This window comes from Danaus plexippus, chromosome 11 (genome assembly GCF_018135715.1).
Source record: "Danaus plexippus chromosome 11, MEX_DaPlex, whole genome shotgun sequence".
Lineage (NCBI taxonomy): Eukaryota > Metazoa > Arthropoda > Insecta > Lepidoptera > Nymphalidae > Danaus > Danaus plexippus.
The window spans coordinates 4,507,411-4,531,681 of record NC_083544.1 but is presented as its reverse complement, the minus strand read 5'-3'; the positions used below and the strand labels follow the sequence as shown (position 1 = coordinate 4,531,681).

At 32.3% G+C, this 24,271-nt stretch overlaps 6 protein-coding genes across 8 annotated transcripts; 4 read left to right on the top strand and 2 right to left on the bottom strand.

The window, feature by feature from the left end:
- The first annotated feature begins 198 nt into the window (after positions 1-198).
- Positions 199-6,202, top strand: LOC116765950 (lipoamide acyltransferase component of branched-chain alpha-keto acid dehydrogenase complex, mitochondrial). The gene is made up of 9 exons (XM_032655600.2): positions 199-373; positions 902-1,065; positions 1,160-1,344; positions 1,426-1,547; positions 4,209-4,451; positions 4,531-4,797; positions 4,869-4,997; positions 5,600-5,671; positions 5,984-6,202. The coding sequence occupies exons 1-9, from the start codon at positions 299-301 to the stop codon at positions 6,146-6,148; spliced, it is 1,422 nt and encodes a 473-aa protein (XP_032511491.2). The 5' UTR covers positions 199-298; the 3' UTR covers positions 6,149-6,202.
- LOC116765769 (m-AAA protease-interacting protein 1, mitochondrial) lies at positions 6,201-7,514 on the bottom strand. Its single transcript, XM_032655360.2, has 4 exons — positions 7,388-7,514; positions 6,829-7,269; positions 6,532-6,730; positions 6,201-6,454 (listed from the first exon to the last, which is right to left on the bottom strand). The coding sequence occupies exons 2-4, from the start codon at positions 7,267-7,269 to the stop codon at positions 6,270-6,272; spliced, it is 825 nt and encodes a 274-aa protein (XP_032511251.2). The 5' UTR covers positions 7,388-7,514; the 3' UTR covers positions 6,201-6,269.
- A 1,386-nt stretch (positions 7,515-8,900) lies between these two features.
- On the top strand, positions 8,901-12,472 carry LOC116765918 (beta-1,3-glucan-binding protein-like). Of its 2 annotated transcripts, none has more exons than XM_032655560.2 (8): positions 8,901-8,922; positions 9,403-9,589; positions 10,242-10,396; positions 10,872-11,035; positions 11,290-11,541; positions 11,767-11,915; positions 11,990-12,091; positions 12,321-12,472. In XM_032655560.2, exons 2-8 carry the CDS (start codon positions 9,407-9,409, stop codon positions 12,435-12,437), a joined length of 1,122 nt encoding a protein of 373 aa, XP_032511451.1. In that variant the 5' UTR covers positions 8,901-8,922; positions 9,403-9,406; the 3' UTR covers positions 12,438-12,472. The 2 variants fall into 2 exon arrangements, with proteins under 2 accessions (XP_032511451.1, XP_032511450.1); XM_032655559.2 differs by lacking the exon at positions 8,901-8,922 and adding an exon at positions 9,142-9,302.
- Positions 12,473-13,410: 938 nt separating this feature from the next.
- Positions 13,411-16,537, bottom strand: LOC116765565 (rab-like protein 3). Its single transcript, XM_032655078.2, has 6 exons — positions 16,380-16,537; positions 15,087-15,296; positions 14,868-15,013; positions 14,333-14,469; positions 14,105-14,159; positions 13,411-13,604 (listed from the first exon to the last, which is right to left on the bottom strand). The coding sequence occupies exons 1-6, from the start codon at positions 16,423-16,425 to the stop codon at positions 13,470-13,472; spliced, it is 729 nt and encodes a 242-aa protein (XP_032510969.1). The 5' UTR covers positions 16,426-16,537; the 3' UTR covers positions 13,411-13,469.
- Positions 16,261-24,095, top strand: LOC116765564 (general transcription factor IIE subunit 1). 2 transcript variants are annotated; one of them, XM_032655077.2, is made up of 9 exons: positions 16,261-16,431; positions 20,783-20,908; positions 21,070-21,186; positions 21,258-21,436; positions 21,818-22,044; positions 22,328-22,523; positions 23,208-23,322; positions 23,656-23,763; positions 23,893-24,095. In XM_032655077.2, exons 2-9 carry the CDS (start codon positions 20,785-20,787, stop codon positions 24,066-24,068), a joined length of 1,242 nt encoding a protein of 413 aa, XP_032510968.1. In that variant the 5' UTR covers positions 16,261-16,431; positions 20,783-20,784; the 3' UTR covers positions 24,069-24,095. The 2 variants fall into 2 exon arrangements, with proteins under 2 accessions (XP_032510968.1, XP_032510967.1); XM_032655076.2 differs by having other exon boundaries at positions 20,779-20,908.
- LOC116765563 (tyrosine-protein kinase transmembrane receptor Ror2) lies at positions 16,714-19,928 on the top strand. The gene has a single exon (XM_032655075.2). The coding sequence runs from the start codon at positions 16,976-16,978 to the stop codon at positions 18,890-18,892; it is 1,917 nt and encodes a 638-aa protein (XP_032510966.1). The 5' UTR covers positions 16,714-16,975; the 3' UTR covers positions 18,893-19,928.
- Positions 24,096-24,271: the final 176 nt, after the last annotated feature.

The following is a 24,271-nucleotide window of genomic DNA, read 5'->3' as shown; positions in this document are numbered from 1 at the left end:
TTATTTCATGTTCCTTTGCCTCGTTACAGTATTAATATTAAATTTAAATACTGCGTTCCCATTCACAACTTGTACAATAGTTTTATGCAGGCGGCAAACATGAACCTTGACCCTTTCAAAGTTAGTGACGTAGTACTTAAGAAACATTTGAGTATGTTATTATTGTATAAAAATGTTAATTAATGCTCTGACAACACGATAATACGCGATAACATTCAGTTGTGTGGGACAAGTGCTGACAATATGACATGTTAGTATTTCTTGTTTTTGATATAAGACTATGTGTTGATTCCACGACATGGCATTCGCAACTAGAAGATTTATTTTGCTTAACTTAAGGAATTTGAAATATAGTCTGTATTCTGCAAATGCCGTAAGTTTTTTTTTATTTATCATTAACATACTTCTAATATTAAATTCATACAATCAGGTGATCAATAACATGACTATACATTAGGATTAAACTATTAATTGTTTTAATAAATTGTAAATCATACTTATACATACTTTTATTGAAAAGTAATATTTATATTCAACAATACATTAATTTATTAATTATTATGTTATTACATATCACACAAGTTTTAAGACTTTTGATAAGAGACAAGTTGGCCAAATCTTATCAGAGTAAATTTTAAACGTATTGTTATCTACATAAACCATTAAACATTTTTTTTTCGTTCTGATATCAAACTTCAGGGTATACTAAAATAACCGTTGTCTTATAAAATATTCACGTAATGACACTATTAAATACATTTATTTCATTCATATTATAATAATTTATCAAGTGTGTTAGTGTATTAATATTCTTATACATAAGAACTTATTACATATATATTTTTTTATGTATAAACTAAAATGTACACAGTACACACTTATATTTCTAACATTATTTTAGAGAAAAAATACTCTCAGACATTACTCGAAAGCACTGGTGTCATTTAAAATTGACGATAAACAGAATACGAGAAGGTTGCAAACAACAAACACATATAACAAGAGCGTTGCCTTCAAACTATCGGATATTGGTGAAGGCATACGAGAAGTTGTAGTTAAAGAATGGTAAGCTTAGTAGACGTTACCAAATACCTTATTCTTACATATCACAAAATTATTTAAAGCAAATTTTATGACATAATTTTTATAAATGTTTCAGGTACATCAAAGTAGGAGACAAAGTTCAGCAATTTGACAACATATGCGAAGTCCAGAGCGATAAAGCAGCGGTAACAATCAGTAGCCGATACGACGGTGTAGTCACCAAACTATACTATGAAGTTGATCAAACGGCCCTCGTTGGTCAACCTCTAGTTGACATAGAAGTAGAAGATGCAGAGGAAGGTTTGTTTAAACTAATTTGATTATAATTCTAACATATAATTACTATTTGTTATTGTAAAATCAAATAAATATCGTATTCAGACTCGTCTCAAAAGAGTGCTATTCCTGAAATAACTAAAGAAGTTCCGAAATCAGAAGTTAAAAGTGAACGAATCAAGGTATTGACAACACCAGCTGTGAGAAGAATTGCTGCACAGTTCAAAGTAAGGATTTACTTGGAAAAAACATTTATAATTTTGCTATAACACATGTGGTGTACACTTGTCTGTGTTATTTGATCTTTTTTTCTTTAACTTCACAATAATAATGAAATTAGCAGCACAATTTCGATATCGAATTGATACAATAGCATAATTTTTTGTTTCCTCTTGGTACCGAAAAACCACACGTAACGGATAATATACAATAATGTTATAACAATATATAATAACTGACAATATACAGTAAAGTTTCCTCTAAAAACTAAAGAATGCGTTTCAAAAACTTTGAGTTACAATGTAGGACTAGTTCACGGCTGTTATTAATCTCCAATAATATTTAATATCGTAATTAATATTTTAGTAGATAAACTAATAAGTAACGAGAAGAAATTGGGTTATCGGTTCAAGTTTAATAATATATACACAGGACCCATCTTAGCCTTCGCTGACGATCTAGCAATACTGACACGTAACCCCCAACACTGTCAAGTACTATTAGATGAAGTGGATAAATTCTGTGAGTGGAAGAATGGGTGGAGGACAAAACAAAATAAATGTCTGTGTCTCGGTAGGCGAAATACAAAATATACCTCATACGATCCGGGATTATCGTTAGGAAGTCAATGCGTTTTTACAGTTACGGAAAATCCTCTTTTTAAATTTCTCGGTCGTAAGATGATAATATATTATCGTACTCCATCTTTAGACGGAATAGTAGACAGCTTTTTGAACGATCTTAACAAGGTCGATAACCAACCGATAAGTAACATCAAAAAAGCTTGGATTTACGATAATTATCTAATATCAAGTTTGAATTAGCCTTTCCTTGTCTATGATTTTAATAAAACCTTTTTGTCAAAGTTAGATGCAAACGTTATAAAGTTGTTGAAGTTGTGGCTCGGGCTCGCGCTGTCTGCTGATTCGTAACCGTTACTCAGGGATCGCAATAATTTTGGGATGAGTCTAAAAAGGCCATAGGATCTTTATAAACACCTAAGAGATTCCAAGAGACATATCCTGGGGAAATCCCATGATTACGTCGCTACAACACTCCCAAAGGACAAAGATGCCCTAGAGCTAGAATGAAGACTTCAATTCCACAAACAGTTTATGATAGTAAAGACTTTCATTCGGCAAGACGAGAATTCTAAATATAAAATCCATTCAATGATCTCAGAAATGCAGAATGAGTGGCTACACATAGGAGATTTTGGCATCACACTACCACTAAAGTATCAGTAAAATATCAAATCAAACCTCAAGCCTTACTCTTGTCCTATCTATCATTAAAGCGGCTTCGGATTGGACTATAGTGATGGATACGTATGAGAAGCAATATAAAATCTCAGAGGATATTTGAGCGTCGGCGTCCAGACCAGACATATTTTTATATAATGAGATCTAAGATTTTCGCAAGTTTTATTCATTTAAATGAAACTAGTATTATTCAGATATACTACGCGGATTTTATTATTTGAAAAACTACATAATCCCGACGTTTCGGTTACTTTGCAGCAACCGTGATCACGGGCAGACGAGGTGTGAATGTCTGTCAGTTGGTCCTTGTTATTTATCATCTACCGCCATCGATTTCTTAATTTTCTGGCGTACCGCTCTGGATGCCGGCAGAATGCGCTTACGATGTCTTGAAGTCCTGCGGTGTGGTTACGGACATGGGAGTTTATATTTTTAAGAACGGGGTCCCAGGTGTTTGATAGATTCCAGCCATCTTCTCTATTGAAATTGGGATGTTTTTTAACTTCAATAGCCTCGCGAATTAATCTCGGTATATACTTGTCTTCCCGAGCGAGGATTTGAGGTTTATCAAACCGAATGTAGTGGCCTGGTTTGTCCATTGTGTGTTCACACACTGCTGACTTCGACGCGCGCCTGTTTTTGATGTCTGAGATGTGTTCTTTAACCCTTGTACCGATGCTCCTCTTCGTCTGTCCAATGTATGACAAGCCACAATCACAATCGAGTTTGTATACACCCGCTTGTTGCAAAGGAATGTTACTCTTGATTGGTCTCAAGAATTGTTATCGTGATCACGGTTGCTGCAAAGTAACCGAAACGTCGGGATTATGTAGTTTTTAAATAATAAAATCCGCGTAGTATATCCGAATAATACTAGTTTCAATTAAATATTTTTATATTCGCGAATTTTAAAGCGCGTTGTGCTATTAGAGCTCACGGTTCCTAAGAAAACCAACATCCCCAAAGACCATGTCTTCAAGGTCAACAAGTATTACAAGCTCACTAACGAACTCGCTAAGAATAGTTTCGTTGTAAATTTTTACGCGGTAGAAGTAGGAGCCAGAGGTATAACAACCAAATCTCTCTAAAACCTACTCAAAGACTTGGGCCTGTCAAGAACTAACATCAGTTCATTCTTGGATCGTGCGTCGAAGGCAGCCCTAGTAGGTTCGTTACAAATTTGGTTAGGTAGAGAGAGGAGCTTGGACGGTGGAGGTGAGCGTTTAACGTGCGTTAGATACTCCTTAAACCTACAACTGGGTCGCAAGTCACAGGCACTGTTGAAGCTCCTCTACCTGCAACGCGAGGGACCCGGCACCCGCAGGGTGAATCCATAGAATCTCTCTATGCTTTACTAGTTTTACATTTATGTATATGTACATAATAATATTTTATTTACTATTACAGGTAGACTTGAGTAACGTTAACGCCACTGGCAAAAACGGAAGAGTACTTAAAGAAGATGTTTTATCCCATTTAAATATGAGTTCTGATAAATCTAATGATATACCACAGAATGACTTGTCAGTTGAAGCTTTGTCAATACCTGTCACAACTGGTTTTGCTAAAATGGAAACCATTGTGGAAGATAAAATAGTTCCCATCACAGGCTTTACAAAGGCTATGGTAAAATCTATGACAGAAGCTATGGTATGTTTTCTTTTAAGATATTAATGTCATTTTTGTAGAAATCTGAATGAAACTGGTTAGCCACTTTTGTTGTTTTTAGAAAATACCTCATTTTGTATTTAGTGACGAATACGATGTAACAAAATTAGTAGAAACAAGAGAACATCTGAAAATTATGGCTAAAAATAGAGGAGTTAAATTAACCTATATGCCCATAATAATAAAAGCTGCGTCGCTGAGTATTGCTAAGTACCCAATAATAAACAGTAGTCCTGACAGCAATTGTGAAAACATTATATACAAAGCCAGTCATAATATTGGAGTGGCGATGAACACTCCTAACGGTTTAGTGGTGCCAGTTATAAAGGTAAATATTTCGATTCAATAACTTATGTTTTAATGACGTAGTAAAAAATCATCTATAATAATATGTTCTAGAACGTTCAAAATAAAAATATTATTGAATTAGCGAGAGAACTGAATTCACTCCAAGAAAAAGGCTTTAAAGGACAATTTGGATTTAATGATCTAAGTGGAGGAACCTTCACTATTTCAAACATTGGAATTGTAAGTAAAAATTAATCTATTTTTAACATCTTAAGGTTGCATGATCATGATATTAATTATGAAGATATAAAAATTATAAGATATATATTAAAAAAACATACCTATTAATAGCTAAATGATAAATAATTCATAGTATAATGTATTACTGAAACAAAACTATATTCTTGGGCTTCACCTTAGACATTCTATTATTCTACATTTGAAACGAACATTGCGATTATTTTGCAGTAACCGTGTTCACTAAATGACGAGGCAAAAATATCTGTCAGTTAGTCGTGTTTTTGGTTTATACTAAAAGAATTTTTAATTTTCTCACGTAAAAAAAGTGTTAGCAATGCATTTTGTTGGATGGTCCGCTGTATGTTCACACATTATTAACTTTACCGTACTTTTGATTTAATGACATTGTATTTGGCTTAACCATTGTACCGATGTACGAAATGAAATCGAAAAACATAGTATTACTTAAAGCTGTGCTTGTGAAACTCTTTGATATCTTTAATAAATAATTTTATAAGTTTAGAAACTTCACCCTTATTGTCTAAAAATTTAAATTATATGCATAAAAGGATAATAATATTCGGTTTTTAAATTATTTTCAGGTAGGCGGAACTTATACAAAGCCCATAATATTTTCGCCACAAGTGTCGATTGGTGCTCTAGGAAAGATTCAGGTAAATGTTTTATTTTTAGATTCTTTTGACTACGTTTATAATATTATACTCTGATCCTTGATAATTATTTTTATATTCATGAATTTGATCCACTTGATAATTAAAAGACTTAAAAATTATTCCCTTTTATACATGCGTATATTTTCAAGTTTTAATGTAAATTTTAATCCATATAAAAGATAAAATGATATATTACCTATACATTAGAAATATGGTTTCACAATGAGCATCTTAATTCAATGTTTTCAAAGATTCACTTCTGAACCGTGTTTTAATAAATAAGAAGTGATAAAAATTGGTTATTAATTTCAGGTTTTGCCTAGATTCGATTCAGAAGGTAACGTAGTAAAGGCTCACATATTATCTGTGAGTTTTGCAGCTGACCATAGGATTATCGACGGAGTCACTATGGCAAGTTTTTCGAATCAACTAAAGGAATATCTAGAGAATCCACAAGTACTACTTTTAGATCTGTGAAAATTGTTAGTTTTTTGTATGCTGGTCAACAATAAAAACTATATATTTTTTTAATATTTTTTTTTTCAAAAATGTATATAAAAATATATTTTTCTACAAACATTAGATCCTTTTTACATGTCTATCGTCTTAAAACTTCAAATCTTGTTACTTTAAAATATGCTATGGTCCATTCTGGTATACAATGTGGTGTATACTCTCGATGAAAGCGAGCAAATATTTCTGTGAAGATCAGTGCATCTATGTTATTTATAGGAGCCCATTTTAATGCTAAAAATGCCATATCCACGTCGCAAAATTTTTTATCTAAAAAATTTTATATTTATTATAATAACAAACAGCTCATGTAATTATTTTTTAGTGATTAAATTAAGAGAACGTACCAGCTATCCTTATAAAATACACTTTCCTAGGTGAGGATATTTGTATATCTTCTTTTTTTAAAGCTAATAAACGACGTTGCTTTTCACCCCAATTCAGATCTAGTTCGCGCAGCAGACTTAAACGAGCAGCTTTCGTAAGCAAGCCATTTAATTCATCTAACTGTCCATGGCTTATCACCTCTGTGATGCGAGATATTGCCTGAGACAATAAGTGATAGAATATTATTTTAATTAAAGAAATTGTCTATAAATAATTAAGGAGTAATTCTTATAATGAAAAATATTTGATTATGATACCTGTTTTGTAGCAAACTTAAACTCTTTTTCCTTAAACGAGGGGTCCCAAACATGTCTCAACACACTGAAATCTATTTTAACCATCAACCAACTGAACGGATTTTGTATTAGTATAAGTTTAGGTATTCGCCTCTTTTGGCCTTTCGGTTTGTCTTTTCGGCGGAAAGAAAATGCTCTTTGACAATCTTTTAGAAAATTAAAGTTTAATCTAGTTTCACTCGAATTTTGAATAGAATTTTCGTTTCTTCTGGATTCAAGTGCTTTAAAAGCTAGTGAAAGATCATTCTTAAATGAGGTAATGTTTCGATCAGGGACGACTTGGTATGTGAAAGTCTTCAGATTAGATGGCCATTTGTAATTTTTTGACAAAGTTTCCTTCAAAGCGATACGCGTTGCAAGCGGCCAGAAAGATTTAGCAAAATGTTTTGTCGCGCAAAGCATCTGAGATACAAAAAAATAACCATGAATCCAACTTTAATTAAAATTTGTTTCATACGAACGTTTTACAAACGTTTTGAAAAAGTTTTAAACAACAACTTTTAAAATAAGAAGTGATTACCGTATTAATTTTGCAACGTTATCGCATATCAAAAACTGAATTATCTAATAAAAAGAATTAATACTTGTAAATTTTCCATGGTTTTAAGTACAAAAATAAAATGTCATAATTAAACGTAAAAAATGACATAGGGTGACGGATTTATAAGTGAATTAAAGAGTATTGAACTCTTTATAATATAACTTTTTGGTAATAATGCAAAAAAAAACTCACTGTTAAAAATGACTAGATGATTATGAATCTCATCATTTAAAAGTGGTAAGTAGAATATTTAAACGAATAAAGACGAGAGAAGAAAGACTGAATGACGGTAAAAACTTAAGAGCTTCTAGATCCATTTTTTTTTTATAAGTTTAAAAAAAGCTGTGGTTGTCTTGTTCTGTTGACATCGAAATTTAATTATTTGTTCCGAGATAATATTTCCACTTCCTTTTTTTATTTTTATTTTTAATATTTATCGCAGACGTAATGATTAAATTAGCCATATCCGGCGGGAAGACAGGCATTGTCGGAAGCCTGACACGTCTTCACGAATAACGACTTTGATATAACTTTGATTTTGTAATAACCGTAGATATCATTGAGAGTGGTATCAATCGATTATTTATTGTTATCACTCATTGGATCCTTTTTCTTTAGATACATTAATAATTATTTAAGACTTCCAAGTGTGTATTGTCGTAAAATGACAATTATCTCAGAGATAAAAGTTTAAGTAATTAATAATTGAGACTACATAACTTAACTTATCTGAAAACTGTGATCTTTTAGCGCCGTTTCATTCAACTTCATGCATTCTATCTAACTGAATAACTTCGTATAGAAAAGTTGTTATGTAGGTGTTATTCTATCACGTATGTACAAAATATATATCTACATTTTTAAATAACAGACACCTAAATCGCTATAAACAAATGAAGACCATGAGCTTTTCTGAATTCTAGAGTTTATGTTTCTCGTTATTTTATTTTATCTTTAAGGCCAGACGTTTTCATTGACGTCAGTCAGCCAAAACTTTTGTCACTGTACAGAATTTACATACTTGTAGTTGTTCAGTTGGTTTCACTTTCGTTGATGTTTTGCCCCGAGTATAAATTGACTCAGAATTTAATTCATTTCTTTAGGAACTTTATGACTTATTCATAGTTACATTCGTTGTTATATTTTATTTAAGATGACTTATATAAAAATAAATTGACTCTAACTATTATAAAATTTCTATCTAATAAAGACATAAGGGTCGTACCAAAAATTGCTATTTTTTATTTACAGGGATTATTAAAATAAATATTGTCTATTAGGTAGAGCATATAAAAAAAACTTACTTTTATTCTCACCAGCCCAATTTTTGTATATTAAGTTTCAAGGACTTGCCTTTTACTTAGGAACAATTATATCAAAATATTTGTTAGAATTTAAGTAAATAGTGATAGCATCGTATTTTAAATCAGCGATCGATTATCTTATGCTATCTTAATATATAAATGTGATCGAAATAACCGATCTTAATGCAATATCTGCTTCAAATTGAACTGGTGAGATTGTTATTTTTATTCTCATTTTAATATAATATATTTTTTATTCCCACAAAAAAAACCATTATTTTTAAATTGAGTTAACACTTCTAAAAGGTTGCCTATTTTATTATATAAGTTTAATCTAACATAGCAGTAGTAAAAATTTTCTAAAAGCTATAATAGCTCGTGATATAATATTTCTCACGATCTGCAGTGTGTATAATTGTGCATTTAGGTATTAGTTTTCCATCGCAGTCACAGAGCGGCGGTCCTATATATCTGTTCGAATATAAATAGGCTTGTATATTTCATTGTCTCTCTCATGCGCTGGCATACCTATTGATGTGTTAGTGCTAGTGGAACTTGCTTATACAAATTGTTTGTAGTATCTGTAGACTGTAAGTTGTTAAAATGTTTTGAATATTATTGTTAACTAACTTTAACATTAATTTATTGTCTGAATCAGAAAGATTTTGCTAGTAATCTGAATTGTTTCAGCATCATGTGGTTCCTAGTAGCGGTATCGTTGTTTGCGGGGGCGCAGGCCTGTGTTCCAAGTGTGACCACAGTCAGCGGGACCCACGCACCGATCACTGTTTGCTCGGGGGCCATGATATTCGCGGACGACTTCGAAGAATTTGACCTTGAGAAATGGCAACACGAAAACACTTTGGCTGGTGGTGGTGTAAGTCGATTTATCTATTTATTTTCTTATATTTAGAATACATATATAGATATGTAAAGCTAAGTGCCAAGTTTATTAAGACCGACTAATCTACACTTTATTTTTTAATTATATATTATATAATATATACAACATTAAAACGATTTACAGATAAAATAAATATAATTGATGTCTAAAAATATGTACATATTTTTATTTCCCGATGTGTCAAAATTCAAATACTTTTTCATTGCATTACCAACATTTAAATAGGTATTTCCCGCTATTTGTATCAAGCCCTTTTTAGACGTAATTCCCAAATAACTAAAAAGTCACGTTTTTATTCACAGGAAAAACCCGTAGTAAATATAACGGTTTAGTCCCTTGACTCATGTTCAATGAAATTTACTGTTGAGAAAAATTACCTTTCAATGTAAAATTTACGTGTAAAATATAAAATTATGTTATTAGCAGTATTATAATGTGTATTATAATTTTAAATTCACGTCCATATATAATATATTTTCGTTATCTGTTTATGTAGTTCATATATGTAGGTACTTATCTACCATACTAGGTGTATGTGTATGTACAATGTTTACATCTTTGAAAATAATGATGTACACTGTGTGAGTATACAACCTTAATATTAATATGACTAATTTTCAAACAGAACTGGGAGTTCCAATACTATAATAACAATAGAACTAATTCGTTCACTCAAGACGGCAAGTTATTTATTCGTCCGTCCCTGACTTCTGACCAATTTGGAGAAAACTTCCTACACACTGCCACTCTCAATATCGAAGGTGGAGCACCAGCTGATAGGTACAGATAAATTATATGAATTTGTCAAAAAAAAAATACGAACTTAACTTATTATTTAATAATGAATTTAAAATTGGATCTATTTATATCGACATTTCATTGTAGATATTCAAAGTCACTTTATCGTTACCAAATAAGCTTTCACCTCTGTATAATTATAACACGAATTTTAATCATCCTGTATTTCCATTAAATAAATTGTGAATTATTTTTTTTTTTATTCTAATTTGATTTTTTTAATTTATAACATTATGATATCTGATTTTGATTAAAGATTATTGAATCAAAGATATTCTTTTGATAAATAGCACTTCGTAGATATAACATTAACACAAGCTTCAGTAATTATTTTATATTGATAATCTGAAAAATATCCTTTAATGTACAAAATACACCTTACACTATACGTAGATATATATTGACACAGTTTATTAATGTGGATTTTTATTATAGATTTTGTCTTTGTTGATTACAGATGCACCAACCCACAATGGTATGGCTGTGAACGTACAGGAACTCCAAACAATATTATAAACCCCATAAAAAGCGCTCGCATCCGAACAGTTAACTCCTTCAGCTTTCGTTATGGAAGAGTGGAGGTGCGCGCTAAAATGCCTGCAGGAGACTGGTTATGGCCTGGTAAGTGGTTATGACTGGATATGATTGGTTATGACTGGTTATGGCCTGGTTATTTGATATTTCTTAAACTTAACCTATTCTACTTTAGTTCTTGTATTATCCAATTATACTCCTTCATAATGGATTACATGAGTATAAACATGCACAGTATATATTTCGTTACTGTCATATAAATCAGAAAAATACAAGTTTTTTAAGTAGCCTGCCTTATTTGGTACAATATTTTGATAATGTTTCACTAATAAATTTCACAGCTATTTGGTTAATGCCAGCGTACAATTCATATGGCACGTGGCCAGCGTCTGGAGAAATTGATCTTGTGGAATCCCGCGGTAACCGTAACATGATTCAGAACGGACTTCACATTGGAACACAAGAAGCTGGGTCTACCTTACATTTCGGACCGTACCCTGATTGGAACGGTTGGGAAACAGCTCACTGGGTTAGACGTAACCAAGGAGGATATGATTACGACTTTCATCGCTACCAGCTCGAGTGGACTCCAGGTATAGTTTGGTAGCAGCCAATACAAACATTAAAATATTGGACAATATTTTTTTTCTCTACTCATACTAATTAATATATCGTCCTTATCATTGTACAAGATAAATTTAATCACAGCAAAAACTTTTCATAATTCATGATCTATTCAAAATCTTCCATGTGAATTCAAATGATGTATGAATATAAACCATATTGTATAATCTTAAAGTAATGAGGCCTTTCAACAGATTACATAAAATTCAGCCTTGACGATGTTGAGCTAGGGCGAGTAACGCCTGGAAACAAGGGCTTTTGGGAATACGGTGGATTTAGCAAGAATCCCAACGTACTTAATCCCTGGCGATACGGTTCGAAAATGGCGCCATTCGACCAAAAGGTAATTTAATAATTTTAAATTAAATGCGTTAATTAACATCTACAACATTTAACTAAAACGCCTCATCTTTTTAGTTTTACATAATCATCAACTTGGCTGTCGGTGGTACCAATGGATTCTTTCCCGACAACGTATTTAATCCTACACCAAAACCCTGGTCCAACAATTCTCCTCGTGTAAGTATATTTACAAGTACTTACAAAAAACCTAAGATTCATTTTAAGTTTCACTCGAAATTTTGGCAACTAAACGTTAAGATATTTATAAGTGAGGGTTGTGAAGTTCTCTGTTGTATAATAGTGTATGTTAGTACGCGAAATCGATATGTATACAATCAATATGTTTATTATTTCTAGAATACGATTTTAAAATTCCTTTTTCGAAATATAAAATGAATAATTTTAGGCCGCAACTGACTTCTGGAATGGCCGCAATTCCTGGCTGCCAACCTGGATGCTCGATCAAAACGAGGGACATTCGGCTTCTTTACAAGTGGATTATGTGAGAGTCTGGGCATTGTAGTGATGATAATAAGAGTAATAAAAAATTACTAAGAATGTTTTCTTCTAAATTCATCTTCACCTGTGCTTTAATGTAAAAAAAATGTTTTTTGCAAATTTTTACCTTCGATTTTTGACCATAAGTAACATCAATCACACAAAGACCAACCAGGTTATGACCATTTTATAAACAAATTAAATTAAAATTGCAGGAAAGTACTCAAAATTATAGCTTTATTAACTACTCCTTTCTATATCTGTGGCAGTTTTTCCTACAGCTCATTTTATTCCTTTAATGTCAAAGAGGTGTCATATAAATATCTAAGTCACAACAATTACTGTTACATCTATTTCTTTCAAAAACCTAAATCAAAATGTATCTCCTTTCGTTGACCTTTCAACGATCATGAAGATTTTATGCTTATATTAGCTTCTGTCTTTCAATCACATTAAAATTTAAATGTTGACACTTTTATATGAGAAGTAAAGATTATAGTAGATAGGTATCGAATTATATTAGGAAAATATAAGAAGTATTCTCCGAGAATTTTCGACATTCCAAGATCGTTTTTATGCTCTCTCTGAAATTAGTTTGAAGTTAACAAAACCACTTGCTTCATTTATACCGCTACGTGAACTGGGTTGAGTTGGAAGCTTGAAGGCCGAATTATTAAATTGGGATAAAGTAACGTATTTACCATTACATTCATTTCTATATATATGCAAAGGTTTTGTGTTTGCATTTTATCAATTACAAGTTGTAATACATATTTCAATTATAATTATTTTTACCGTTACGCCTGGTAAAAGTCCAACTATTATTTACTTAATTGCAGTTAAATCCTCTTTGGCGACTGGTAGTAGTGTGTTAAGGTTAATAATAAAAACGGTCGACAAAGTACGCACACTGTTGTAAGTTGCAAGCATAAAAGTTATTTAGGTAAATTTTAAACGTCAAACAAATAGATCTACTTAGGCTATAATAATACAAAGCACAGATTAAATAATTTTATTATACAAGAATATTTTTTTAACGTTTCATAATGATTTTGAATCAATCCATGTGATAGAACCTCGGACTGAGGTAATGCGTGTTCTTGTTCGTCGAAACCGGTGTTGATAATACGTGGGGTGGAATCAAACGACGTTTGTCAGGAAACTGAGTCGCATAGTAACGACGCTCTATTACCTGGTTTAATAATTATATTCCTTTATGTGAAAAATCTTATTCAATTCCACTACTGGTAATGTGATGAAAGAAAAACAATCTTCGTTCTCTATGGTACAAAAGTAAAGAGGTTATAACTAATATGTACCAGAAGAAAAATATAAAGTAAAAAAATATATATAAAATGCTACTTTCACTTCTATATGATGATGGAATATAAAATAAAGTTGTATAAAGGATTTTAAGTGCTTTTAACAATTTTGGTTATTTTTTTATATTGCAACACTTTTTATACTTCAACACACAGTCAATCAAACAGTCCATCTATTGGTACGTACAGAAAAAAGAATATTCTTGATGCAATAGAAATTTAACAAAAAATTTAAGGAATTTTTTGTATTGTAGCAAACAAAAAAATTTTAATATTCAAAAATAGTTCGAAATCATGTTGTCAAAAAAATAATAATATGAAAAAAGTTAATAGTCTATCCTAATAACTAGTATAGTTATTTCTCTCCTACCTTATCAAAGAACCTTGTTAATTTCACAGAGTTGCTGGTCCCCGGAGCGAGTGACCTGAAATAATACTTAGTCTCTACAAAATACAATGTTTACGATACGAATTCACCCTAAAATTTAAGCCAAAATTTTTTTGGCTGTAACTCAAATGCTGAAAATTAAAAGGTTAGGAAACGTGAGGATGAAAATAACACTGGAACGAAATATTTTGGTATTTGATGGCACAATACCTTGCTTGATGGCAGGTAACGAATATTTCGTCAGCGCCGCACTGTTCCGCGATACTGCTAGCCAGTCTTCGGTACTGATTTTTTCGTTGCTTCTCTTCAGCCAAATCGTATTTGGTCCCTATAACTAGAATGGGAATCTGGAAATTTCGATTTTGAATTCTTATATGTTCCTCCACGTGCATGAATAATTGCGAGCCTAGGGTGTAAGGAAATTATATTGGCTATCCAATTAGGATAAATGAAACTAGTATTTTTCGGATTTACTACGCGGATTTTATTATTTAAACACACCTCGTCTGCCCGTGATCACGGTTGCTGCAAAGTAACCGAAACGTCGGGATTATGTAGTTTTTAAATAATAAAATCCGCGTAGTAAATCCGAAAAATACTAGTTTCATTTAAATGAATACTCGCGAAAATCTTAGATCTCATTATCCAATTAGGATGTTTTAAACTGTTTTTGAGGAATAATATTCTTCTTCTTTTTTCATTTGAACTCATAAAGATTAAGAAAAATCGAACATCAATAACTTACTTGTGTAGACCCTAGAAATTGTTCTGGATCCACGTCCACGTGTTGATAATTTGGATTGGTACCATCTTGGTTTAGTATCTCCGACAACCATTTTTGTAAATTTAACTGACTTTTCCTATTTGTGAGATCGTGAACCAAAATTATACCTATAGACGAAGAAGGTCTATATTAAAACTTTAAATAAATGTAATATGTAATTATAAGGTCCAATCAACCTACCGTGTGTTGGCTGATAGAACACATTCCTAGTGTTCCTATGGTTGTTAGAACCGCCTACATCCCAGAGCTCTACGAAAAATGTATTTTGTGCTTGAGTACCTTCCTTGTACTTGTGGAGCTTCACTTCCACGGAACACCCGACCGTCCATCCGGGCGACAGCAACGGCTTGTTATGTGCGACTAAGTAAGTGAGTGAAGTCTTGCCGACTCCTTAAAAGATTACGTTATGCATTAATTACCATAAGGCAAAAAAAAATACAGCGTCGCTCCTACAGACAATAGACAGAGGTACCAAACAATAGATTTAATCTATTCATGAGTGGTTTTTTTTTTTATTTTAATGAACATTCGCTTTTATAGTTCCGTATATCAAATACAGAACTCTAAAAGAAACGCATAAATATTATAAAGACACTTGGAACTAACCAACTGGTGCACCTTGATTTGTCAGAGACTAGGGTATATATAGATACCATTCAAATACTATTTACCACAATCTCGAATGCTTCAGAACGTGGTAATTTTAAAAAGAGCGTAAGCCCATGTCTTCTCATAAAAAAAATTGTTTATGTTTACAAAATTAACTTGAACATATATATTATTATGGTAATATCTCTTCACAAAAAAATTGTCCTTTCATATCTCACCGTTTGAAATCGCTAGCGGCAATTAAGAGGATTTTGTACTACTGTTTACAGTATATAGCCGGACACTGTCAACTTTCAATTATCGTAATGTGAAACAGTCCTCTACATTTGCCACAATACATCGATTACTCTATCGCTTTTTGTCAATCATAATTTTATATTTTATGAAGCAACTTACTTCAAGCAAAATGCTATTCACACTTCTTTTATGCTCTTCGGGTTGAGATAAACAAATACGTCATACCGAGTACCTTCACAGAGTTGAAACTAACAAGAAATTTCACGGCTTAGATTTTTAATATCTTTACACTTTAAAAGACGGATTTTTATCAACATTTTTTATATTGTTTATTTTAACATTTTTGATATTGTTTATATGGAGAAAAATGTGCTAAAACCAACCATTCAAATATAACTAAACTGAAAAAAAAATCTGTTAATGTATTATTATTTTGAAAGTGAGCAATGTTGAATAAGTTTTCCCGCCATTTCGCAAGATGTTATATTGTCTAACCTGCAAGAGAGCTGTCATGGCCACAAACATGTTGGCAATTGATAGTTTGTGTGTAATTTAGGGAACCCTATAAAAATTATTGTGAATTAAGTAAATACTGTGAAAAATAAGACTTAATGAAGGCTACTTTACCAGAATCGCCCAGAACGACGACCTTGACCTTCTCAATTGCAGCCATTCAAAGGTAAACCTTTTATATTAAGTATGAACTCAATTTATGTTTCGTTCAAGGAATATTTTGATGTTTTATATTGACAGTGACATAGCATTACACTGAACTGCTACCAACATATTAATAAAAAAATGTTGTCATCACAAAAATAAAGTATCAATATTAATACTTATAAGAAAACATAATTCGTTTAATTATTTGGTTAAACACTTTAATACTTTGGGTGAATATACAGTGTGTGTATTGAATTTTTTGTTTCTTTTTTCGCTTCCAACTAAGCTTTAGTTTGGTCTTTTTCTTTTTGTGTTTTTTACTACTGGTAATAATATCGATACTTTTTCAGACTTTCCGTACTAGTTCGTTCTTGACTAACTTGTATTTCTCTACTGTGCGGTGTAGTAGGAAGTAGACGTGAAGATTTTGATAAAATCAATAATAAATAATGCTTCCGCCATTGTGTGCTGAATATTATGTTTTCAGCGTTTTGTAAATAGCCGTAAATTAAAATGCAACGATTTTATATTTTATACAACGAAACATTAACTCTTTTATAACGATGAACGTGTATTATAAAGTTATAATTGTGCTTCTATCAATTAAATCTGTGCATCTATATTGTGGCCCATACAATGGACAAATATGTAAACATTATTTAACTGGATTTGTATGGTTTAACCATACTGGAGGTCTTGAAAATGAGAAAATTACAACAGGTTTATGGAAAGAAATGATATCAGCCTTGAAAGAGCCTTGCCGCAGTAAAGCTGAAAAGCTTTTATGCTCTTATGCATTTCCAAAGTGCGTCAATAAAGATGGAATTGGTGATTTTGCTTTGCCTCTCTGTTATGAAGACTGCATGGCTGTTAAAATGCAGTTCTGTTACAAAGATTGGATCGTAATAGAAGAACAAAAAAATCGTGGTGTATATTTTGAATCTCGAGGTCATTTCAGATTTCCAGAGTGTGAAAAACTTCCAAAATTCTCTGGTAAAGGTCCTCACGTAACTTGTAACAATGCAGGAATCACAGATATGGACTATAGTCAGGTAACAACAACATGTATTCATGGCAGTGGTCGGTACTATCAGGGCACAGTTAATGTTACTGAAACGGGTCTTACTTGCCAAGCTTGGGAATCCCAGCAACCTCATCAACATGCGAGGCCACCATTAGTGTTTCCAGAGGTTCAGAATTCCACAAATTTTTGTAGAAATGCTGGTGGCGAAGAGCGTAAACCTTGGTGCTATACAATGGATCCAAATGTTAGATGGGAAGTTTGTGACATTCCAATGTGTGCCAATTCTACAGAGGAATTAGATGATGTCAATGGACCAATTATTATGGAAAATTATTTTACACCAAAATTTGTGTTACTATTGTCTGTAGGAGGCCTCGGATGCATTCTGGGCATAGCATCAATAGCACTCCTTTGCCATTACTTTCTGAAGAGTCATTATTCAAAGTGTAATATATCAAATCGCAGAAACTTGCAAAATGTTGACATTGACTTAGATAAACTTCCTAGTAACCTTGCTTATCACACCACTGGTGCACAATTAAACCCCAAGTTAGAAAAATTGGAATTTCCAAGGAATAACATTATTTATATTCGTGATTTAGGTCAAGGTGCTTTTGGTAGAGTGTTTCAAGCAAAAGCACCAGGCTTAGTTCCAGAAGAGGAATTTACTCTAGTCGCTGTTAAAATGCTCAAAGATGAGGCTTCACATGACTTACAATTAGATTTTGAACGAGAGGCTTGCTTATTAGCAGACTTTGACCATCCAAATATTGTCAAATTATTAGGTGTATGTGCTATAGGACGTCCTATGTGTTTATTATTTGAATTTATGGGTAAGGGTGATTTAAATGAGTATCTAAGAGCTTGCAGTATGGCGCCAAATTATCCACCAGCTGTCGAAAATAGAGAGGATTTGAGACTTCTCGTTGCCCCACTTAGCCACTTAGACCTCTTGCATATTGCAAGGCAAATCGCTTCTGGTATGGTATACCTCTCAGATAGAAAATTTGTTCACCGTGATTTAGCTACTAGAAATTGTCTTATTAATGATGATATGGTTGTAAAAATTGCTGATTTTGGTTTATCACACAAGATATATTTGCAAGATTATTATAAAGGTGATGAGCACGATGCAATCCCTGTTAGATGGATGCCTTTAGAAAGTATATTGTACAACAAATATACTTTAGAATCTGATGTCTGGGCATATGGTGTATGTCTTTGGGAAATTTTTTCTTTTGCCCTCCAACCATATTTTGGTATGACACATGAGGAAGTGGTCAGATTTCTTAAAGATGGCAACTGTCTCGCATGTCCAGATAACACACCTAGATGTGTTTATGATTTAATGAAACAGTGCTGGAACCACCATCCTAGCGATCGTCCAAACTTTAGAGTGATATACCAAACAATTGACAATATACAAATGATACTTGAAAGAACACATTCTAATTGATTTGATTTTTTTTTATAAGAGGATTAAGTGTAAGAGAATTGAAATTTTTAAATGATGGAATTATTTTACCTATCATTATATGTAATGTCTTACCCTTAGATGTAAATAATGTAGGTAGACCCTTCATAAATTGTATGGAATCTTAAATGTTAAGTATTTATTGTGTGAATTTTGACTATCTATAAAAATGTTACGAAATGTGATAGTTCAAACATTGAACTTGAGTGAATGAATTAGTACAGTTGATACATCATAGAATATAGTTTCAGAGATATTTTGCACTGCTAAATCCTTAAAAATATTGCTCGTAATGCCTAATCGGACCATAACCTAGTTTATACCCCATTTGTTTTAAGATTTTGTAATTATATAGTGTAGATATTTTAATAATCAGCAGTTATAAAGACTGATTTTTTTTAAATTGTTCCTTTTTATGTAGTTCAAGTATTATTATAAGTTTACAGATATATTTTATGTTTTAATACTAACAATATGGCTTTACTTTGCTTTTTTATAGTGCATAGTTTTTTATAATTGTTTTTAAAGTTAATGATGGCTGCTATGTTAATTAAAATTTTAATTTTGCTTAATAAATAATAGAACATGTGCCAAGACAATCAAAAGAAACAAATGTACTTACTTTATGTAAGCTATATATAATGATTAAGAGACAATATTTTTTTCTAACAGACCTTTTAATACCAAAATTATAAGCAAGGTATAAACACTCAAATTATTAAACAGTTTGTCTTCTTAATTCAAAAGGTCCCTTTCTTTATAAATGTGCATCGGATATTATTTCACTGAAAAAGTGTCGAAAGTATCTAAAATCGATATGAAGCCATCCATATTATTAGACAATTTATTTCACTGCCAAATAAAAATTTATAATTGTAATGTTTGCACTAATTTCTAAGTGTATTAATAATTTTTGTACTCAATAATTTGTAACATGTATTTTTGTGACGCATTATAAATTTAATTTATTAATTTGTGTTACTTATTGTCGTTAAGAATAAATGATTCGATTTTAAAACGTGTTCTAATTTCAATTTGATTCGAGACACTTTCTAGATCGATGCATCAGAATATATCTCGTGTCTTGTTGCCGCATAAGTACAATACGTCTTACAAAGTTGTTAACGAGTCTAATAACAAAAGCCCATTGTGCAGTTCACCCCTTAGACAGCAAATAGCGTTGGACTTGCTCGTTTTGTTATACGATATGAAATAGGGAAGCGAGAGTTGGTTGAACTTGCAATGTTTATTCACTGGAACGTTCTTTAAACGTAGATTTATATATCGCGTTCACGTATTTATATATAATTTTTATTTTTTAGTATATTAGTTTCAATTCTAGTTTGAATATTTTATCTTTCTGTAATCGTTGTTATACTCAGAAAGCGTTATCGCGTGATTCATCTTAAAATATGACAACTATTGATTGTGAAACATTAGGTAGTTATCGCTTAGGCGATAATGAACCTTTCTTATTATTTGACGTATTTGAGTTGTATTTTTCTATCCTAAGTTTATTTTATAAAAAAATCATTTTTTTTTTTGTTATCAACACCAACAATCTTCTCATGATCTATAAACAGAAAAATAGACCAATAGAGAACCTCCAACTATTTGAAGTCGTTTAAAAAACACTACTACATAATAAAATATACATGTTATTGTATAAATAAAACAAATAGATTACAATGAGACTCACCTCACCTCACTCACTTGAGAGATTCATCGTTGGGGTGCCGGGTCCGTCATATTAGTCCAATTCATAAGGCGTAAAAATGCTCAAGATTGTATTCAAACAAAGTAGTATCGAAGATTATTGAAAATAAATAGGTTAAGGCAAACTAAACTATTCATATGTGTATATTTAGCTAGGTATGACTGAGGAACGCTTGGTGACTGAGGTGCCAAGCAGCTTGAAGCAATTGGCAAGGCTGGTGGTGAGAGGTTTTTACACCATCGAAGATGCTTTGATCGTGGACATGTTGGTTCGGAACCCTTGTAAGTTAGGATAAAAAAATTGTAATTAAAATGAATAATTAACGTTTTTGTCTTGATAATTACAACCGCTTAGCAATGACTGCAACTTGTTTGAAGGTCTCCGCTTGAAGCAACTTTTTTTTTATTCAATTCTATCTTTATATTTTTAATTTATATTCAAGGTATGAAGGAAGATGATATCTGTGAACTGTTAAAGTTTGAAAGAAAAATGTTGAGGGCTCGAATAGCTACACTAAAAAATGACAAGTTCATACAAGTAAGGCTTAAAATGGAAACTGGTAAGTATGTGAAATAGATATAATTATATTTAAACCGACAAAGAATTAAACAAAACATTATCAAATTTAAGGTTTGGATGGTAAAGCACAAAAAGTGAACTACTACTTTATAAACTACAAAACGTTCGTGAACGTAGTAAAATACAAATTGGATTTGATGCGCAAACGCATGGAAACTGAGGAGAGAGACGCCACCAGTCGCGCCAGCTTCAAATGTCCTTCTTGTGGGAAGACATTTACAGACCTCGAGGTATGGATTCTGTAACCTTACCACAAGTTTGCCCCGCCAAACTAAACACAGATAGTCTCCAGTTTTTCGTGCATTACCTAATCTCTTCGCATGATTATTTATGTAGACTGGGAACTAGTTAATCCATGCATTCTCGTGCTTATGAAAAGTTTTTCAGTTGCAAAATTTTCCTTTCATAGAACAGATCTCTAAAAACAAAACCTCTATAGTAAATGTATGATATTTTTTTAAAGGCCCTAATATTGTTGACTGGTGCTTAAAGAAAAAAATGTTACGTTGTGTTCTTGTGTTTTAATCTATACCATACAATGCTCTCTTATTTTCTCATTACTTTAAAAGATATTGTTCGTGTTATATATATATGTGAAATTAAATTTACAGGCTGACCAACTTTACGACATGATGACCCAAGAGTTCAGGTGTACATTTTGTAACCAAGTTGTGGAGGAAGACCAGTCAGCACTGCCGAAGAAAGATTCAAGGTTGCTGTTAGCGAAGTTCAACGAACAGTTAGAGACGCTTTACATCTTACTGAGGGAGGTCGAGGGCATTAAATTGGCTCCAGAGATATTGGAACCCGAACCTGTCGATATCAACACCATCAGAGGGTCAGTACCTAGAACCGTATTTTTGTAGCATATTTTTAATACTTATACGATATTAATTAGTTCAGCAATTACACTTATTATTCTTCCTTACCATATGTACTATGGTCCTTTATCATATTTTAATGTACAGAACTCTTAAAGATAAAAAACATTAAAACAATTGAAAAGCACAACGAAGTCATTCACAAATCATACATAAGACCACGGTGTGCCTAGAGAAAAAAAAAGAGTTCAAAATTGGATAAGTAAATAATTCTCAAATAACATTTGTGTATAATTCCAGATTAACCGCTAAGCATATGACGAGTCGTCCTGGTGGTGGCGAGTGGTCGGGCGAGGCGACCCGCAGTCAGGGTCTGGCGGTGGAGGAGACGAGAGTGGACATCACCATCGGGGACGGCGACAGGACGGACACCGCCGCCGCCCGCAAGGAGCGACCCGTCTGGATGGTGGAGAGCACCATCACCACCGGCGAACAGGTGCATACTGAATGTCTTTTAACATTTTTAGTTTCGACTTGACTGTAGCTGTTAGGCCTAATGGCTTTGACAGCGTCACCGAGACACGCGGGTGGCCCGATGGGACCTACACGGTTTAATTCGGGCTGAAGGGCCCAAGGACTATGTCATGTTATAAGTAACCGTATATATAATAAATAATAAAATAACATAGACAATACCAGGATATCATATAAAATCCATAGATAATATAGAATAAAAAATTGGTAAACTGAATCAGTATTCGAACCTACTTTCTAACATCTATGTTATAAAATGATTAGTATTCAATATTTTTTATTCGATTTTTAAATTTTAATATGAGCTTGACATTGCTTAAGTGTTACAAATACGTATATCGTTATGTATGTCAATGATTATTTTTATATCTTCTGTTAAACGTCAACAATATTTAAATAAAATTGTAACTCCGTATTTGTTTAAATGGTTTTCAATGTAAGAAATTTTATGATTTATATTTTTTTATATTGATTGTCTGTGAACTTACACAAACAGACAACAAATGTAACAGTCATCGTATTAGACGCTATTTTGTATAAAAATCCGTAATATTAATATAAATCCCAATATATATGTATGTAGTATTAAATTATATAAAATAAATATCTAACTAAATAGTTATATATTATAAATTAATATTCCCAGAGCGAGTCTTCATTGGTGTCTGGTGAGGTCGAGCGATCAACCGGCAAGCAACCAGCCAAGGAGAAGGGAGATGACATCATGTCGGTGTTGTTGGCACACGAGAAACAAAATACAGGTATACAAAAAAAAAACAAAAATAACTGTATTACATCATAATACGAATGTTAATGTCGTTAACTTCAATTTTCTAACAAAAAATATAAAACTTTTTCGATCGAACGATGCGTCCTCCCACGTTTGTGGCTAACTAACAACTGAATGACCAATCAGATTTGCATTTTTGTGTGTATTTTTTTAAATATGTAAATGTAAGTAGGCCGCTATCATTTGAGTTTAGACAATCTATACGATTATAAGGATAAATAATAATTTTAAATCTTTATATAAATTTAAAATGGTTTTCACTTGAATAGAATCGAAATATTGAAGTGAATTTAAATCATTCCAGGGAACGTCGCAGCGAATGCCTTAAAGGGAGCGGATCCTGAGAGCTCGGATTCGAGCGACAACGAGTCAAAGGATCCCTATAAACTTAAAGACGAGATCGCAGCTGTTGGTAAGCATAACACTATTCTTGAGCTGACTTGTATGTATGTTTATAAGAGATTTTTCTCAAAAACGACTTATATTTTGTATGAATATTTATTAAAACTATGTATGACCATGTGGTATTATATTTTCCAAGCTGAAATGGACAGCGAAGATTCCGAATCAGATGACAACGCCCCTACCGTTTTGGTGAACGGCAAGCCGGTAGCTCTGACTAGTATAGACGATGACGTCATCGCTCGTATGACTCCCGCAGAGAAGGAAACATACATACAAGTGTATCAAGAGTACTACAGCCATATGTATGACTAGATAATAAAAGTTATGATCATTACCTGATTGTGTTGTTTGAAAGTTATATCCCTATAGATAATAAACAAAGCATCACATAAATTGGCTAACTTCTTTATCTGTTTGAATTAAAATATTAAAATATGCTGCTTTTTAACATATTTATTACAATACCATATATGTATTTTTTAATCCATAATTCAAACTTTACTATTACTTGATAC

Bases quoted from the DNA above. Each gene is read 5' to 3' on its own strand.
- LOC116765918 (XM_032655560.2), top strand. From the start codon at position 9,407: ATGTGGTTCCTAGTAGCGGTATCGTTGTTTGCGGGGGCGCAGGCCTGT. The intron at 11,036-11,289 runs GTAAGTGGTTAT...TAAATTTCACAG, and splicing joins AGGAGACTGGTTATGGCCTG to CTATTTGGTTAATGCCAGCG. The intron at 11,542-11,766 runs GTATAGTTTGGT...GCCTTTCAACAG, and splicing joins CCAGCTCGAGTGGACTCCAG to ATTACATAAAATTCAGCCTT.
- LOC116765565 (XM_032655078.2), bottom strand. From the start codon at position 16,425: ATGGCTGCAATTGAGAAGGTCAAGGTCGTCGTTCTGGGCGATTCTG. The intron at 15,014-15,086 runs GTAGGTTGATTG...CTTCGTCTATAG, and splicing joins GTTCTATCAGCCAACACACG to GTATAATTTTGGTTCACGAT. The intron at 13,605-14,104 runs GTAGGAGAGAAA...TTATTAAACCAG, and splicing joins TAACAAGGTTCTTTGATAAG to GTAATAGAGCGTCGTTACTA.
- LOC116765769 (XM_032655360.2), bottom strand. From the start codon at position 7,269: ATGCTTTGCGCGACAAAACATTTTGCTAAATCTTTCTGGCCGCTTGCA. The intron at 6,731-6,828 runs GTATCATAATCA...TTATTGTCTCAG, and splicing joins TTAAGTTTGCTACAAAACAG to GCAATATCTCGCATCACAGA. The intron at 6,455-6,531 runs GTACGTTCTCTT...AAAATTTTTTAG, and splicing joins GTATTTTATAAGGATAGCTG to ATAAAAAATTTTGCGACGTG.
- LOC116765564 (XM_032655077.2), top strand. From the start codon at position 20,785: ATGACTGAGGAACGCTTGGTGACTGAGGTGCCAAGCAGCTTGAAGCAA. The intron at 21,187-21,257 runs GTAAGTATGTGA...ATCAAATTTAAG, and splicing joins AAGGCTTAAAATGGAAACTG to GTTTGGATGGTAAAGCACAA. The intron at 22,524-23,207 runs GTGCATACTGAA...TAATATTCCCAG, and splicing joins CCATCACCACCGGCGAACAG to AGCGAGTCTTCATTGGTGTC.
- LOC116765563 (XM_032655075.2), top strand. From the start codon at position 16,976: ATGAACGTGTATTATAAAGTTATAATTGTGCTTCTATCAATTAAATCT.
- LOC116765950 (XM_032655600.2), top strand. From the start codon at position 299: ATGGCATTCGCAACTAGAAGATTTATTTTGCTTAACTTAAGGAATTTG. The intron at 374-901 runs GTAAGTTTTTTT...ACATTATTTTAG, and splicing joins GTCTGTATTCTGCAAATGCC to AGAAAAAATACTCTCAGACA. The intron at 1,345-1,425 runs GTTTGTTTAAAC...TATCGTATTCAG, and splicing joins AGTAGAAGATGCAGAGGAAG to ACTCGTCTCAAAAGAGTGCT.